The sequence below is a fragment of the Bactrocera oleae genome, chromosome 4, assembly GCF_042242935.1.
Source record: "Bactrocera oleae isolate idBacOlea1 chromosome 4, idBacOlea1, whole genome shotgun sequence".
NCBI classification, from domain to species: Eukaryota; Metazoa; Arthropoda; class Insecta; order Diptera; family Tephritidae; genus Bactrocera; species Bactrocera oleae.
In genome coordinates, this window is record NC_091538.1 from 12,452,758 (window position 1) to 12,466,110 (window position 13,353).

Sequence of the window (13,353 nt, forward strand, 5' to 3'; positions counted from 1 at the left end):
TATAAAAATTATCTATATATATGGAATAAATTTTATTGTCAGCGAATGTAAATTAAATATAATATAATTTACGTTCTCTGTTGTATATTTCCAGCGCGCCACCTGCAGTCAAATAAATGTTAGCAAATGTCAAAACGGTCGTTAAAAGAAAATTAAAGAATCGCCATTTTACTTTTCAGTTTCCCTGGAATAGTGTGTGTGTAAATTTAGCCGAATTTTTAACCGCACAGAAATAATTAACGCGATTTTTGTGAGAATAATTCACAAATTTAGTGAAGTTTTTAAGGAAACTAAGTGAAAAACGTGTGCTAGACATTAAGTTGTTTAGTTTATTAGTGGAAAGAGTGTTATGAAGTGAGTGCAATTGGTCGAGGGAGTAACCAAGAAAAAATTTGGCAGTGGCTCATCGGTGTATCGTACTCGTGCGAAATGGAAAACGTCGTCGCCTTTAATAATGAGGTAAGTAGCGCAGGAAAATATAAAAAATGCTTCGAAAACTGTTGGCGTAACTTTAATAGTGGAAAAATTATATGTTTCGGAATACAATAACTTGAGAAGGATTTTACGGCGCCTTCGACAAAGCTGTGTCCAATTTGTGATACGAAGAACGGTAGTGAAGCTATTGTGAATCTACATATATAGCGCACAAACTTTCTGTTACGAATTATTTGTTCTAATGAGTGAATTCTAATGCACATTTCTTCCAAGGGCAACTAGCAAGTATGTAAGAATCGAATTTCTAGTCAACGCTAACTATTGCCCGTAGTCACTGCATAATCCGCCAATTGTCATAAAAAGTTTTCTCATTGAAAAAAAAAAAAAACAGTGTGAGTGATTCAAGTACATATATCACATAGAATTCGAGTTCGTAAAATGATCAGTGGAGTCGATACATTAGTTTCTTGTACCTGATTTTCTTATCCTTTAAATTGTATCAATTAAAGGTATTTACAAAAACTTGGATTAAGTTTTTATGAACACGATGCTTAAAAATATTTGAGTTCCAATTCGTCAATTTGACTACAATGTGCTTGCATTCATATAGTTTGCACCGCCGACACTTTGAGGAATCTATTAAAAATGTATATAAGTACCTACAGTTGCGGACCTGTAGTAAACGTTTTAGTTTTATTAGAACATTTCTTGCATTTTCGAATTCTTTGGGAAATTACGTTCATGAATCAAAATAGATTATCGCTTTTTTTTTTTATAAAACTCTACATATTTGTAACTTAATTAATTTTTCAATTATTACAGCTTTCCAGCCTCTATGACCAGAAACCGCCAATTTCCAAGGCCAAAATGGCCGCCATCACTAAATCGGCGATGCGCGCCATCAAATTCTACAAGCACGTCGTTCAGAGTGTTGAAAAGTTCATACTCAAATGTAAACCCGAATATAAAGTTCCCGGACTGTATGTCATCGATTCAATTGTTCGCCAGTCTCGTCATCAATTCGGTCCCGAAAAGGATGTATTCGCGCCACGTTTCGCGCGCAATATCAAGGAAACATTTGCGAATCTATTTCGTTGCGCACCCGATGATAAAAGCCGTATTATACGTGTGCTCAATTTATGGCAAAAGAACAATGTGTTTGCACCAGAAGTTATACAGCCAATTTTTGATTTGGCGGATCCGAATCATCCAATTTACCAATTGCCACCGAGTGGTGGTACTGGTGGACCAAACATGCCGGGAAGTAATCTAAACGATATTGCAACGGGTGGTGCAAATGGACTAAATCTATCGTCTACCTCTATGGATATTAGTATGAATACAACGGGACCCAACGATGATAAGCATGGTGGAATGCCAGATTTATCGGTAAGCTATTGGTTTTACAATTATAGGGTCTAAATTAAATTAATAGAAGATCAAATTCACAATTTTGTTAAATTGTTTTATTTTTCTTCTAACTGTACATGCATACTAACAAACTGCCTAAACATATCAATCAAATTTAATAAACCAAACAAAAATAAATGAACGTTTAACTATATAGACATTGAGTCACGAAAAAGCTCAGAATATGCTTGATAATAGTACATTGCGTCAGTTGGAACATATGCAACAATATCTGAAGCGTCATAGTGCATCAGCAACAACAGCTTGTTCCACTAAAGCCACACGCGAAATGCGAGAATCGCGCGATTTGCGTGAAATACGTGAATCTCGAGAACTACGTGAAACACGAGAAATGCGTGAAACACGAGAAATGCGTGAGCCGCGTGAAATGCGTGAAATGCGTGATGTGCGCGACTTGCGTGATTCACGAGCAGATAGAGATGCACACGAGTATGCTCGTCTAATAGATAGCGGAGCTGGTGGTGGCGGAAGTGGACGAAATGCAAGTAACGTTGGAAATGTTGGTGCTGGTAGCAGTGGAATCGCCAGTAGCGGCAATAAGTCCCAACATACTGAATCCTATATAAAATATGCAAAAAACAGCCATGATGTTATACTGGACGAGAACGACGGTCTAGACAACAACTCACCGCAGCATTCATCCAAACTAATCGATGTAAATTTTCATATGCCTACTACTAGACTGTTACTTAAAACGTCACACATTATTTGCCGCCAATTGGCGTACAAAATTGTTTGTTTGGGTTTTTTTTATTAGTTGTACTCATCAAAAGAGAGACTTCGATTTTATGTGTACAAAAATTATTATTTTCACACAGTTTCTTTAGCAGCAGTATTTTCAGTTTAAAAATTTTTAAATTATTTTCATAAAGCGTTAATTCTACATATTTTTATCGCTTTTCTATTTTTTTTTTTTGTGTTTTAGTTAAATAGGTACACACATATACTTTCTTTCGTTGCCCAATTTACAGCTGTTTATGTTCCAATAGTGAATAAATTTATATGAAACCACATTAGATTTGATACTGCTTTCTTAGTTTGAAAGTATTTATAATTTATTTTATATATCTAAATTTTTGTATTGGAGAGCAGAATATTAATTAATTATATATATTTTTTTAGAATAATAACTTACAACAACTGCTTAATGATCCAAATGTCTTGCTGCAACTGCAAACGTTGCAAAATTTCCAAAAAATGAAACAGCAAGAGGAACAGCAATACAAAATAAACGAAATGCGCATGCAGGAAAAGGAGTTTGAGAAACATTTACAAAATGTTTTGAAGGTACTGCAATATTAATTACGCTTGTAATGTTATAACACATTTTCCGTGTTTTTATTTTTTTCTTTTCTTTTAAATTTTTAATTTTTTACAATTTAGACGCAAACTGGTGGGCATGGCGTATCCGCTGAGTCAAATGAGTTCAACAAAGAAGTGGAATTCGTATCGGTCGAGCAAAAAATTGAGGTATATACTTTTTGTATAAATAATTTTAGATTATTGTAATGTTTTAGATGTTTTATTTAATTTTCAACTTTACAATAACTCTCATTTGACACAATAAAACGAAGTATTTTATGCAAAAAAAAATTTTATTTAAAAAATGTTAATTTATTTAAAAAAATATTATAATTAAAAAATGTTCACTTTTTTTGAAAAAATATAATAATATTTTTTTATTTATTTACAAAAATTTATTTGCAAAAATATTATAATTAAAAAAATTTAAATTTATTTGAAAAAATATTATAATTAAAAAAATTTAAATTCATTTGCAAAACTATTATAATTAAAAGATGTTCAGTTTTGTTTAAAAAATATATTAAAAAAATTTCAATTTATTTGCAAAAATATTATAATTAAAAAAATTTATATATATTTGAAAAATTATCAAAATTAAAAAAATTTATATATATTTGAAAAATTATCAAAATTAAAAAAATTTATATATATTTGAAAAATTATCAAAATTAAAAAAATTTTATAATTAAAAGATGTTCAGTTTATTTGAAAGAATATAATTTAAAAAATTCAATTTATTTGCAAAAATATTATAATTAAAAAAATGTCTATTTATTTGAAAAAATATTGTAGTTTGAAAATAGTTTTTTAATTTATATTAAACTATTTTTATTATATTTCATCGAATTGCATAAAACACTTCGTTTTACTTGTGCTGACGTGCGGTTGATTAAATTTAAATTGAGAAATAATAATAATTAAACTCGACGAGATCACTGAGCGATTGATCAGCACCAATACCTGATGTTGTTATACCCAAGCAAAAGTAAAAATTAGACTTTAATGTGTAACCTGTGCAAGTTGCAAACATATTTAAATTCAGAATTTAATTAACGCTAACCGGTAAAATAAGCTGTGCGCTTAAATTTCCCCATAAAACTATAAAATGTAAAACCGATCAAAATTGAACAGGGCGGGCAGCACTACCTAAACAAATTTTATTTTAAAAGATTTAGCACAATTTCTTAGTATATTTATATTAATGTATGTTCAATAGTGTAGCCATGAATAAATGACACACTGATTTTAACCGTTAATTTGAAAATTTGAAAAACTTATATTTTGTGGCTTAACGCATACATACGACCGACCCATGCGAACAGTTAAAAAAAACAATTTTTTTTTCCATTAAAAGATAAAGCAATAGCATGAAAAGTACGTAAATTTTTTAAAAATTGGCAAACAAAAAGCAGTAATTGTCAGCTATTTTTGATTAAAAAGTCCAAAAAATTTTAACAAATTAAAAAAAAAAAAACCTTTACTTTTATATACCTACATATAAAATAAAAATTCGAATTGAATTGACTTTGACTCCGTTGGGCGTCGGAATTTCCATGCAACGGCTTATGCGCATGCGCAAAAAGCGTTGAAAAGGTAAGATTTAAAACTGATGAAATTCTACCGGACTTGGTGTGAGACGTATAACAACGTTTGCGTAGCGATTGCTGGTAAGTTAACTCTACACAATTTTTTGTTTAACTTTAAATTTAGAAAAGTTATAGAATCAATAATTTACTAGCACAATCGAAATGTAAACGAAATATTTAAGCGTGTAAAAGTAAAACAAAATGAAATGTGAAATTTGCTCAAAATAACTACGTAAATCATATATAAAAACGTAAATAAAGCGTAAGCGTGTAAAATGTACACAAATAATAAGAAACACACGTCAACACGACTCTATGCCACGCCCTACAGCCAAACCTAAGGGGCTTGCTTATTGAAGTAACAGTTTTCTTATATAAACTATTTATTTCAACTGCGTAAAAGCGAACATGTCATCCAACTCAACAAACACCTTCATCCACACAATTTAACTTCCTCATAAAAAAAAAAAAAACAAAAAAAAAAAGAAACTCATTCCTATACTATTAACCCACCCCCATACTTGTAACCCAGTAATTTATGCGTTTCCCAACAATCCTTACTGCTAATTTTTTCCTTTACATTCCTTTCCTTACACTACCCGGCCACTCCTCTCATCCCTTTCTTTTATACTCATTTTAGTTTTCTTGAATTTTTTTTTTTTACGAAAATATATATCTTGACTTTGCGCTCCTACTTCCACATCATAGGTTATCAATTTGGATGGCAATGATTCACGTAGCCCTTCGCCAACACATGATCGTGATCGCTACAAGTCTTCACGTCGCCGCAGCAGCCGTAGCCGTAGTCGTTCTCGTTCACGCGACCGTGGTCGTCGTCGGCGTTCACGTTCCCGTTCGCGCAGCCGTTCACCACGCGGTTCATATCGACGTCGCACATCGCGTGATCGGGATCGTGATCGCAGCATAAGGGATAAGGAGAAGGATCGTGAACATGAGCGTGAGCGTCGCCGGAAAGGTCTGCCGGATATCAGGAAGGAGCATTTAAGCGGTAAATTTAACATAATTTTTACATTTTTAAAAATCTGTCGTAAGTTTTGAATCACATTTATTTGTTCTTCTTTTCTTTCAGTAGCAAACTTTTGATTTTCAGGTTTTGCATTATTGTTGCGGCTATTTGCAGTCACATAATGCAGTCGGGCCATAAAAGCACTTGGTAACTGTTCATTACACGAAATTAAATCGTCTCGATAAGTCCGATCTTGTTATCCAAATAGTTTTTATTTGGAATATGTACGCATATTCAACGATCAAGTCCAAGCTTACTTAAAATCGCTCATACTCGTCGGTCGTATAATTTGATTTTAAGACTCGTATTTAAAACGTTGCATTCGTTTTTTTGAACATTCCAAAAATTTGTTGTCGCTTTAATTTTACTCTTTTTTTTTTGCGAATAAAAATTTCCTGTAACATGAAAATCCGGATTCCACTGACGTCATTTACTTAAAACTTCTCGCGTTATTTTCTTTATAGACTAAATTGCGTTCAACTTCGACAGTTTTTTGAAATAACTGTGCAAAATTTTCGGATCTCTAAGATCTTCAATTGGCTACGCAGAGACATTCTAAATAACCTAGAATTTACAACATGATCATGTTTTTCTCTGTGGCTTCGCATTGTACTCGTCATCGAAACTGCTTTGTAACAGTTACTAATGATCTCGTTTTTTCTTTTCAGCTCTTTTTTTGGCATCTCTGTTGTTGGCTGGCGTGTGTTTAATGTGTTTAAAAAACCCAAATATAAACGACAAGTGTTATATTGACTTCCTAACTTGAAGAGTTTTGTGTATGTTTTGAGCAAATTTCACAAATCGACGTTTTCGAAATCTAAAATTATCGAAATATTAATAGAAAAGTAAAATGATAAAAGCTTTTCGATATAGCTTTTCTAAAAAAAGTGAAAAATTCTGTTTATAAAAACATAAAATTAATATTTATTATAGTGTAATAAGTTAACAGTGATGACACGATTACTATATTTATCGATAACTTGCAATATTAATGGCATATCAGTGATGGACTTATGCGCTTTTATATTTAGTTGCTGTTCATTTTTATCATTTAAGATAAGCTGCAGCAAATATAATAGTTCAAATGCTAGATTAGAAAATTAATGTAAAAGAAGAAAAAGTTCGGCTGCACCGAAGCTATAATACGCTTCAAAAATAAAAAACTTTTACATACGAGAACTTGATTTTAAATGTTCAGTTTATAGAGCAGCTATAGGCTATAGTGGTCCGATCTAAAACATTTTTTCGCAGATTGTACCGTTGATTTCGAAAATATTTCATGCCAAATTTCGCAAAGATATCTTGTCAAATAAAAAAGTTTTCCATATAAAGACATGATTTTAAACGTTCAGTTTGTATAGCAGCTATAGGCTGTAGTGGTCCGATCTGAAACATTTTTTCGAAGATTGTATCATTGTATTTCGAAATTATTGCATGCCAAATTTCGTAAAAATATCTTGTCAAATAAAAAAGCTTTCCAGATAAAGCCATGATTTTGATATGGTCCATTAATGTATATTCCGACAAAAGCAGTTTCTTGGGGAGAAACAGATGTTTGCAAAATTTCAAATCGATATCTCACAAAATGAGGAACTAAACTTAGATAACTAAAGGTTTTAAATTTTTTTTTTTTAATATTTCCTTAAGCAAAAATAAAATGTATATATAAAGCGCACAAAAATACAAACGCACGTCAGCAGCAATACATTTTTAAAATAATTTTTATGTATTTAATTACATCTTAATGATAAATTATAAAAATGATATTTACTTCACTTACGAACTTATCTTATATGGTTTATTTGCCTTTTTTTAATTTTTATAGTTTGTAGTACCACACTCTGGGTGGGACATCTCTCAAAACTTGTTTATCAAGAGGAATTATCCGACACTTTCGGCGCCTATGGCGATATCGTGAGCATTGATTTGATTGTGCCGCGCGGTTGCGCATTTATAGTGATGCATAGGCGTCAGGATGCGCACAAGGCTATGCAAAATCTGAAGAATCACAAGCTACAAGGACGTGCTATCACTATCTCATGGGCCGCGGGTAAGGGTGTCAAAAGCAAAGAATGGAAAGACTTTTGGGATCTAGAATTAGGTGTCACCTACATACCGTGGACTAAATTGGATAGCGATACGGATTTTGATGCATTAGAAGAGGGTGGCATGTTCGATGAAGATTCCATGCCCGGCTGGGTGAAGGATAAAATTAATCACATGAAGAGTCTGAAAGAAAAAGTTTCAGAGAATACCGCCAATTTGCCGCCTAGCGCACCTCCAAGTCAGGCAGCTGGAAATACTGGCTTATTATTTGGCATCGATACAACACAACCACCACCGGGGCCACCACCTACTAGTGGTCCACCCCCAAAAATGCCTATGGTAGCAGTTCAATTCCCAATGGCTCCTCCAATGGGTGGGCCACCACGCATGCTAGGTCCCATGGGACCAATGCCGTTATCTGGTATTCCAATGCCACCGAATATGGTGCCCGGTATGCCGCCGCCACATCCGATGATGATGCAAACTGGTATAATGCCGCCAGCTTTTCCACCTATGCCCGGACAAGTGGCTGGTGGTAGCGGTCCACCGCCGGGCATGGGGCCACCAATGGGAATGCCACCACCTGGCCAGTATCCACCTCCAGCGGCTATGTCGTCCGGTGTACCCCCGCCAGCCGTTGGCAACGCATCATCCAGCGACGATCAAATGGATATTGAAATGGATGAAGAAGATGGACCCAGTTCTGCCAGTATACCAGCACCAGTTAATGCGCCGGCAATGAATTTCAATCAGCCACCTCCAATGTTTGGCGGACCAAGTGGTGGTCCTAGTGCCGAAACCGGTGTAGGTGATATCTTCAGTCGTGATCGAGGTCGTGAGCGTGGCGGAGCTGGTGGTAACAGTCGTTGGGGTGGACGAAGTGGCGCCAATGACGAAGTAGAATTAATAGAAGCTGCAAAAAGGTGGCGAGAAAACGGTGGGCAGGCGAACTTTAATGAAGCAGCCGGTATGGGCGGACCACCCAATTTTAACGATGGTGGCATGGGAGGACCACCGAATTTCAACGAGGGTGGTATGACTGGTGGACCGCCTAATTTCAACGAAGGTGGCATGATTGGTGGACCGCCTAATTTCAATGAGGGTGGTAGAGGCGGCCGCGGTGTTGGACCAATGAATATGCCCCCGCACGATATCAACAATCCACAACATCGTCCTGATTTTATGAATGGTAATTTCAACGCAAAGCTTGAAACAAAATAAATCGATAATTGGATGTAAAAATTTATATTTTCAGACTTTGATGGACGTGGTGGACCACGCGGCGGTGCGGGTGGCCCACGTGGTGGCGGCAATCATAATGGCGATTTCTACCCCAATATGCAAAATCGCTTCAATCAACCGACAAGTCTCATGCAAATGCGTATACCACCACCGAACGCGTTCAATCAGCGAATGGGTGGACCCGGTGGTGGACCAATGTTTATGCGTGGCGGACACGGAGGACCAGGAGGCGGTCCTGGACAGGGACAAGGCCCGGGGAGACAAGGTTTGTAAATATATAAAAATTAATACCATTAAAGCAGATGAAACCTTTATTAATGAGCTGAAATATTTTTAGGTTTCTTTAATCCACGCAATCCATTTGATCGTGACATGCCTGGTCGTGGTGGTAGGGGCGGTCGTGGAGGCCGTGGTGGTGGTCGCGGCGGTATTGGTGGTCATGGTGCGCCAGGTAATTGGAGCGATGAAGAGGGCGATGATGGCAGTGCGTTCAAGCGACGTGGTGCTGCTGGAGCTAGTGGGCCCGCTGGCGGTAGTGGCAATCGTTTTCGTGATCGTGATGCACCCGAAGATTGGCATGGACGCGGCGGACCTGGTGGCAACCGTAGAGGCGCTGCTGTCGGCAGTCGAGATCGTTCCGAACGCGGTGATCACCGTGACAATGAACGAGGTGACCGTGAACGTAGTGGCAGCAATCGGCGTAGCTCACGCGATGCAGCACGCGAAGGCTCAACAAAATCAAGCGCTAAACCTGAAGATACTGAAGACGATTGGGATCTGGAGTTGGAGGAATACAAACCAGATGGTACATCGACAGCAACGGTTAAAGGAACGCCAACGTTAGAAAACTCCACAACAGCGAAAGATGCTGAAAGCAGTAGAACAGCGAAAGACAAAGAGGAAAATGTAGAGATCGCTGCCAAGAAACATAGCGAAGATGTGCAGAAGAGCGAAGCCACTACAAAAGCGGCGGATGAGCCAGTAGTGCCGGAGACAAAAGTAGAAAAAATATCAGTACAGCCCGTGCAACTAACGGAGCAAAAGGAGTCAATTGAGAAACCCGAATCACAACCTGCAAAGGAAACACCTCAAACGGCCAAACCAGAACCGCCTGCGCCAGCCGTTGAAAACGTAACGGAACCTACTACAGTTGCAGCGCAAGACACAACAGCTGCCGCTGACATACCGCCAACAGCCGCCACGGCAGAGGAAAAGCCAAGTGAATGAACAGAACTTTGAAGAAGATATGATTTGCGTGAATAGAGCGCCAACTCAACTCACATACATATTAAATATTAGCAAAGCAATTTATAATTTTTATTTTTATTAAACATAAATCTATAGAAAGTTACCTAAGAATAGACAAAAACAACAATTTGCTTAATTTGTAAAATATCGAGTGTAACATGAATAATATTATTATACTTTTCGCTACTGTGAAGCTTGTTCTTCAATCGAGTCAAGATAAAAGAGATTTACATTATACAATTTAATGTTTGACACGAACACACGCTAGGGAATTAATTGTGTTGCCAGAAATATGCATATTAACGCAAATTGCATACACACTCATAATTCTAGTGTGCAAAATGAATATAATGCGATAGAGGCAAACAAGCAACAGCTAATATGTGTTAAAAATATTTTACTGTTTTATTTTACTGATAGTATTCTGTAAGAAGCGAGCAGAAAATTTATCACAAAGCCAACTAAGAAGACAAACTTGAAATTCCATATGTACTATAGCCAAGTTAATACAATTTTGTGACAATTTTTTTTTTTAATGGAAATTTTCACATGCCGGCAATGCTGTGTATTTTGTTACATACATACAACATTTTTAGTGCTTCGACACTTGGCTTACAAAAAAACTACCAACAAATCTGCAAAATACATTTAGTTCACAAACTTTTTTGCGTCGAAAAGAACATACAATTTATATCAAGGGATTCATTTGCCGAGCGTATCATGTTCGTAATGATTGTCCCAGAGCTGAGCCAACAATCAAACAAATCACTAACGATTGCCAGTGATTTGTTATTGAAATTCATAAATTTTAGTTTTGAACGTCGTTTAAAAGTCACATACATAAATGCATTCAAGAATATGAATCAAATCTAAGATTTAGTATATAACCTATTTAGATTACTGCAAATTATCGTATATGTATATGTAATACGAATATCATTTGAAGAAATAAATATGCAAATTGAAATGCTCGTTTTCATATCAGTCGGTGATGAGAGACAACAACAAAAACGTTAACTACGGCTGCAAGCTAGAAGCTAGAATACACTTCACAAAGAAAAAAGTTTTCCATACAAAAACTTGGTTGTTATCGGTTAGTTTGTATGGTATAGCTGCCTATAGCGGACCGATTGATACAAGTTCTGCGAAGATTGTAGCGTTGCCTTAAACAATAATCTATGCCAAATTTCGTAAAGATAACTTGTCAAATAAAAAAGTTATACATACAAGGACTTCATTTGTAGCGTTCAGTTAGTATGACAGCTATATGCTGTAGTGGGCCGATTCCAGCAATTGAGCAGCTTTTTGGGATGAAAAGAACGTGTGCAAAATTTCAGATCGATATCTCCAAAACTGAAAACTTTGTTTGGGGTATAATAATATAGCAAGAAATTACTAACTCGTTTTTTTATATAATAATTGTTTGAAACGAAAAGCAATAATAAATTTAAAAACTTGTTTTAAGCGGATATTTTTTTGTTTACAAATATTACAGAGTTGTAGCACACAACAGTATTTGTGAAACGAGAATTATTGTAAATCAACACAATGTATAATACGTGCATTTACATGTGTAGATTTTGCGGCAAGTAAAATTATGACAAAAATTAGCTTTTTTTAATTTTTTAAAAAATATGTATATTTATAATCATTTATAATAATAACTATATTTATTTATCGACATTTTCGGCAATTAGCCTTCCAGTTTGTGGTACATCTTTGACATCGAAAGTACTTGAACGGAATCGACGAAACCAAAATTGTGCCTGATTAGCTGTTACAGTCTGGACCATAAACGCTATTCACATTTTCAGCCTCTTGGTTAGCGTTTTTGCCCTTATCGAAGAAAAACTGTAAAATATAGCGTATTTGCCATTTGCTAGTGTCCATCTTTGACAAGGATGCTTTGGACGCGCGCTCAAACAAAACTGAATCAACCAATGACAAAACCAGTGAATGTTAATAAATAAATAATATTTTAAATAAATATTTATAAGATTCTCTGACAAAATGTTATCTTGCTAACGCCATCTAGCGAAACCCGATCGGACTTATACAACGCGAGCTACAGACAAATAACGTCATCTATTGGAAAAATAATGGATTTTTATTTTTACTACACCTAATATATTATAATTATATATTGTCAAGTTAATAATTTAACAAAAATCTTCATTAATTATATCTGTATTAACCGCTAAGCCACGCTCCTTCAGCGCTTTCGATATAAGTCGATGTTTCTCTTGCCTTTGTTCTTGTTCTCTACGTTGTGCATCCAGGATTTCATCGACTGATATCTCTTTCAATGGCAATTTGGCTTCTTTTTCGCGATCCTACATATTGCATACAATTAGCTTTCCATAACATTTTTATTCATTTTAAACTTACAATTTCTCCCAGCAACACAACGTTTTCTCCGCGTATGATGAAAACTCCGCGCGGTATATCGCCGTACTCATTGCCTACATGTATACGTTCGATGGTACGGTGCAGCACTAAATTCGCAAATTGATCCACAGAACGCAAGTAACCAATGAGTGTGCGTCCATCACGCAACAATACCATCAGCTTTTCTATACAATGGTAATAAGTCTAGTCATTGATATTTTAAATACATATATAAACTTTATTTGGTTAGCACCAGCTAAACTTACTGTCCACTTCTTCGAGTAGATGCGCTGTACCGGCTAGGGGATTTAAGTCATCCATTTTCCTCTATCGCGTGTATTGTTTATAATATTCCTTATCTAAATATTTTCAATTATTTCAACACATATCTTAATGGCATAAACACATTTAATATTATATATAAGGTAAAAAAATAAAATGTTTAGAGCATAGCAGTATGCAGGTGACAGGTAGTATACTTTATTAATGTCACTTTGTTTGTTATTATTATTTGAGGGCAGTGTTGAAAATCAACCAAATAACACTTGACTACATTTCCTTTTTTTATTGCATGGGTCAGTAAAGTTGAAACATTATTTAACGTACGTAACAATATTTAATAATGTTTTATACACAAGCATATAT

At 35.4% G+C, this 13,353-nt stretch overlaps 2 protein-coding genes across 3 annotated transcripts; one reads left to right on the forward strand and one right to left on the reverse strand.

Annotated features, from left to right (window-relative positions):
* The first annotated feature begins 154 nt into the window (after positions 1-154).
* Positions 155-11,287, forward strand: Isha (Insulator su(Hw) mRNA adaptor). 2 transcript variants are annotated; one of them, XM_036375174.2, is made up of 9 exons: positions 155-459; positions 1,258-1,824; positions 2,003-2,521; positions 2,989-3,153; positions 3,250-3,336; positions 5,466-5,766; positions 7,610-9,019; positions 9,086-9,337; positions 9,410-11,287. In XM_036375174.2, the coding sequence occupies exons 1-9, from the start codon at positions 430-432 to the stop codon at positions 10,297-10,299; spliced, it is 4,221 nt and encodes a 1,406-aa protein (XP_036231067.2). In that variant the 5' UTR covers positions 155-429; the 3' UTR covers positions 10,300-11,287. The 2 variants fall into 2 exon arrangements, with proteins under 2 accessions (XP_036231067.2, XP_014085685.1); XM_014230210.3 differs by lacking the exon at positions 2,003-2,521 and having other exon boundaries at positions 157-459.
* A 1,121-nt stretch (positions 11,288-12,408) lies between these two features.
* On the reverse strand, positions 12,409-13,142 carry LSm1 (U6 snRNA-associated Sm-like protein LSm1). Its single transcript, XM_014230221.3, has 3 exons — positions 12,975-13,142; positions 12,709-12,893; positions 12,409-12,653 (listed from the first exon to the last, which is right to left on the reverse strand). Exons 1-3 carry the CDS (start codon positions 13,027-13,029, stop codon positions 12,480-12,482), a joined length of 414 nt encoding a protein of 137 aa, XP_014085696.1. The 5' UTR covers positions 13,030-13,142; the 3' UTR covers positions 12,409-12,479.
* Between the last annotated feature and the right edge of the window lie 211 nt (positions 13,143-13,353).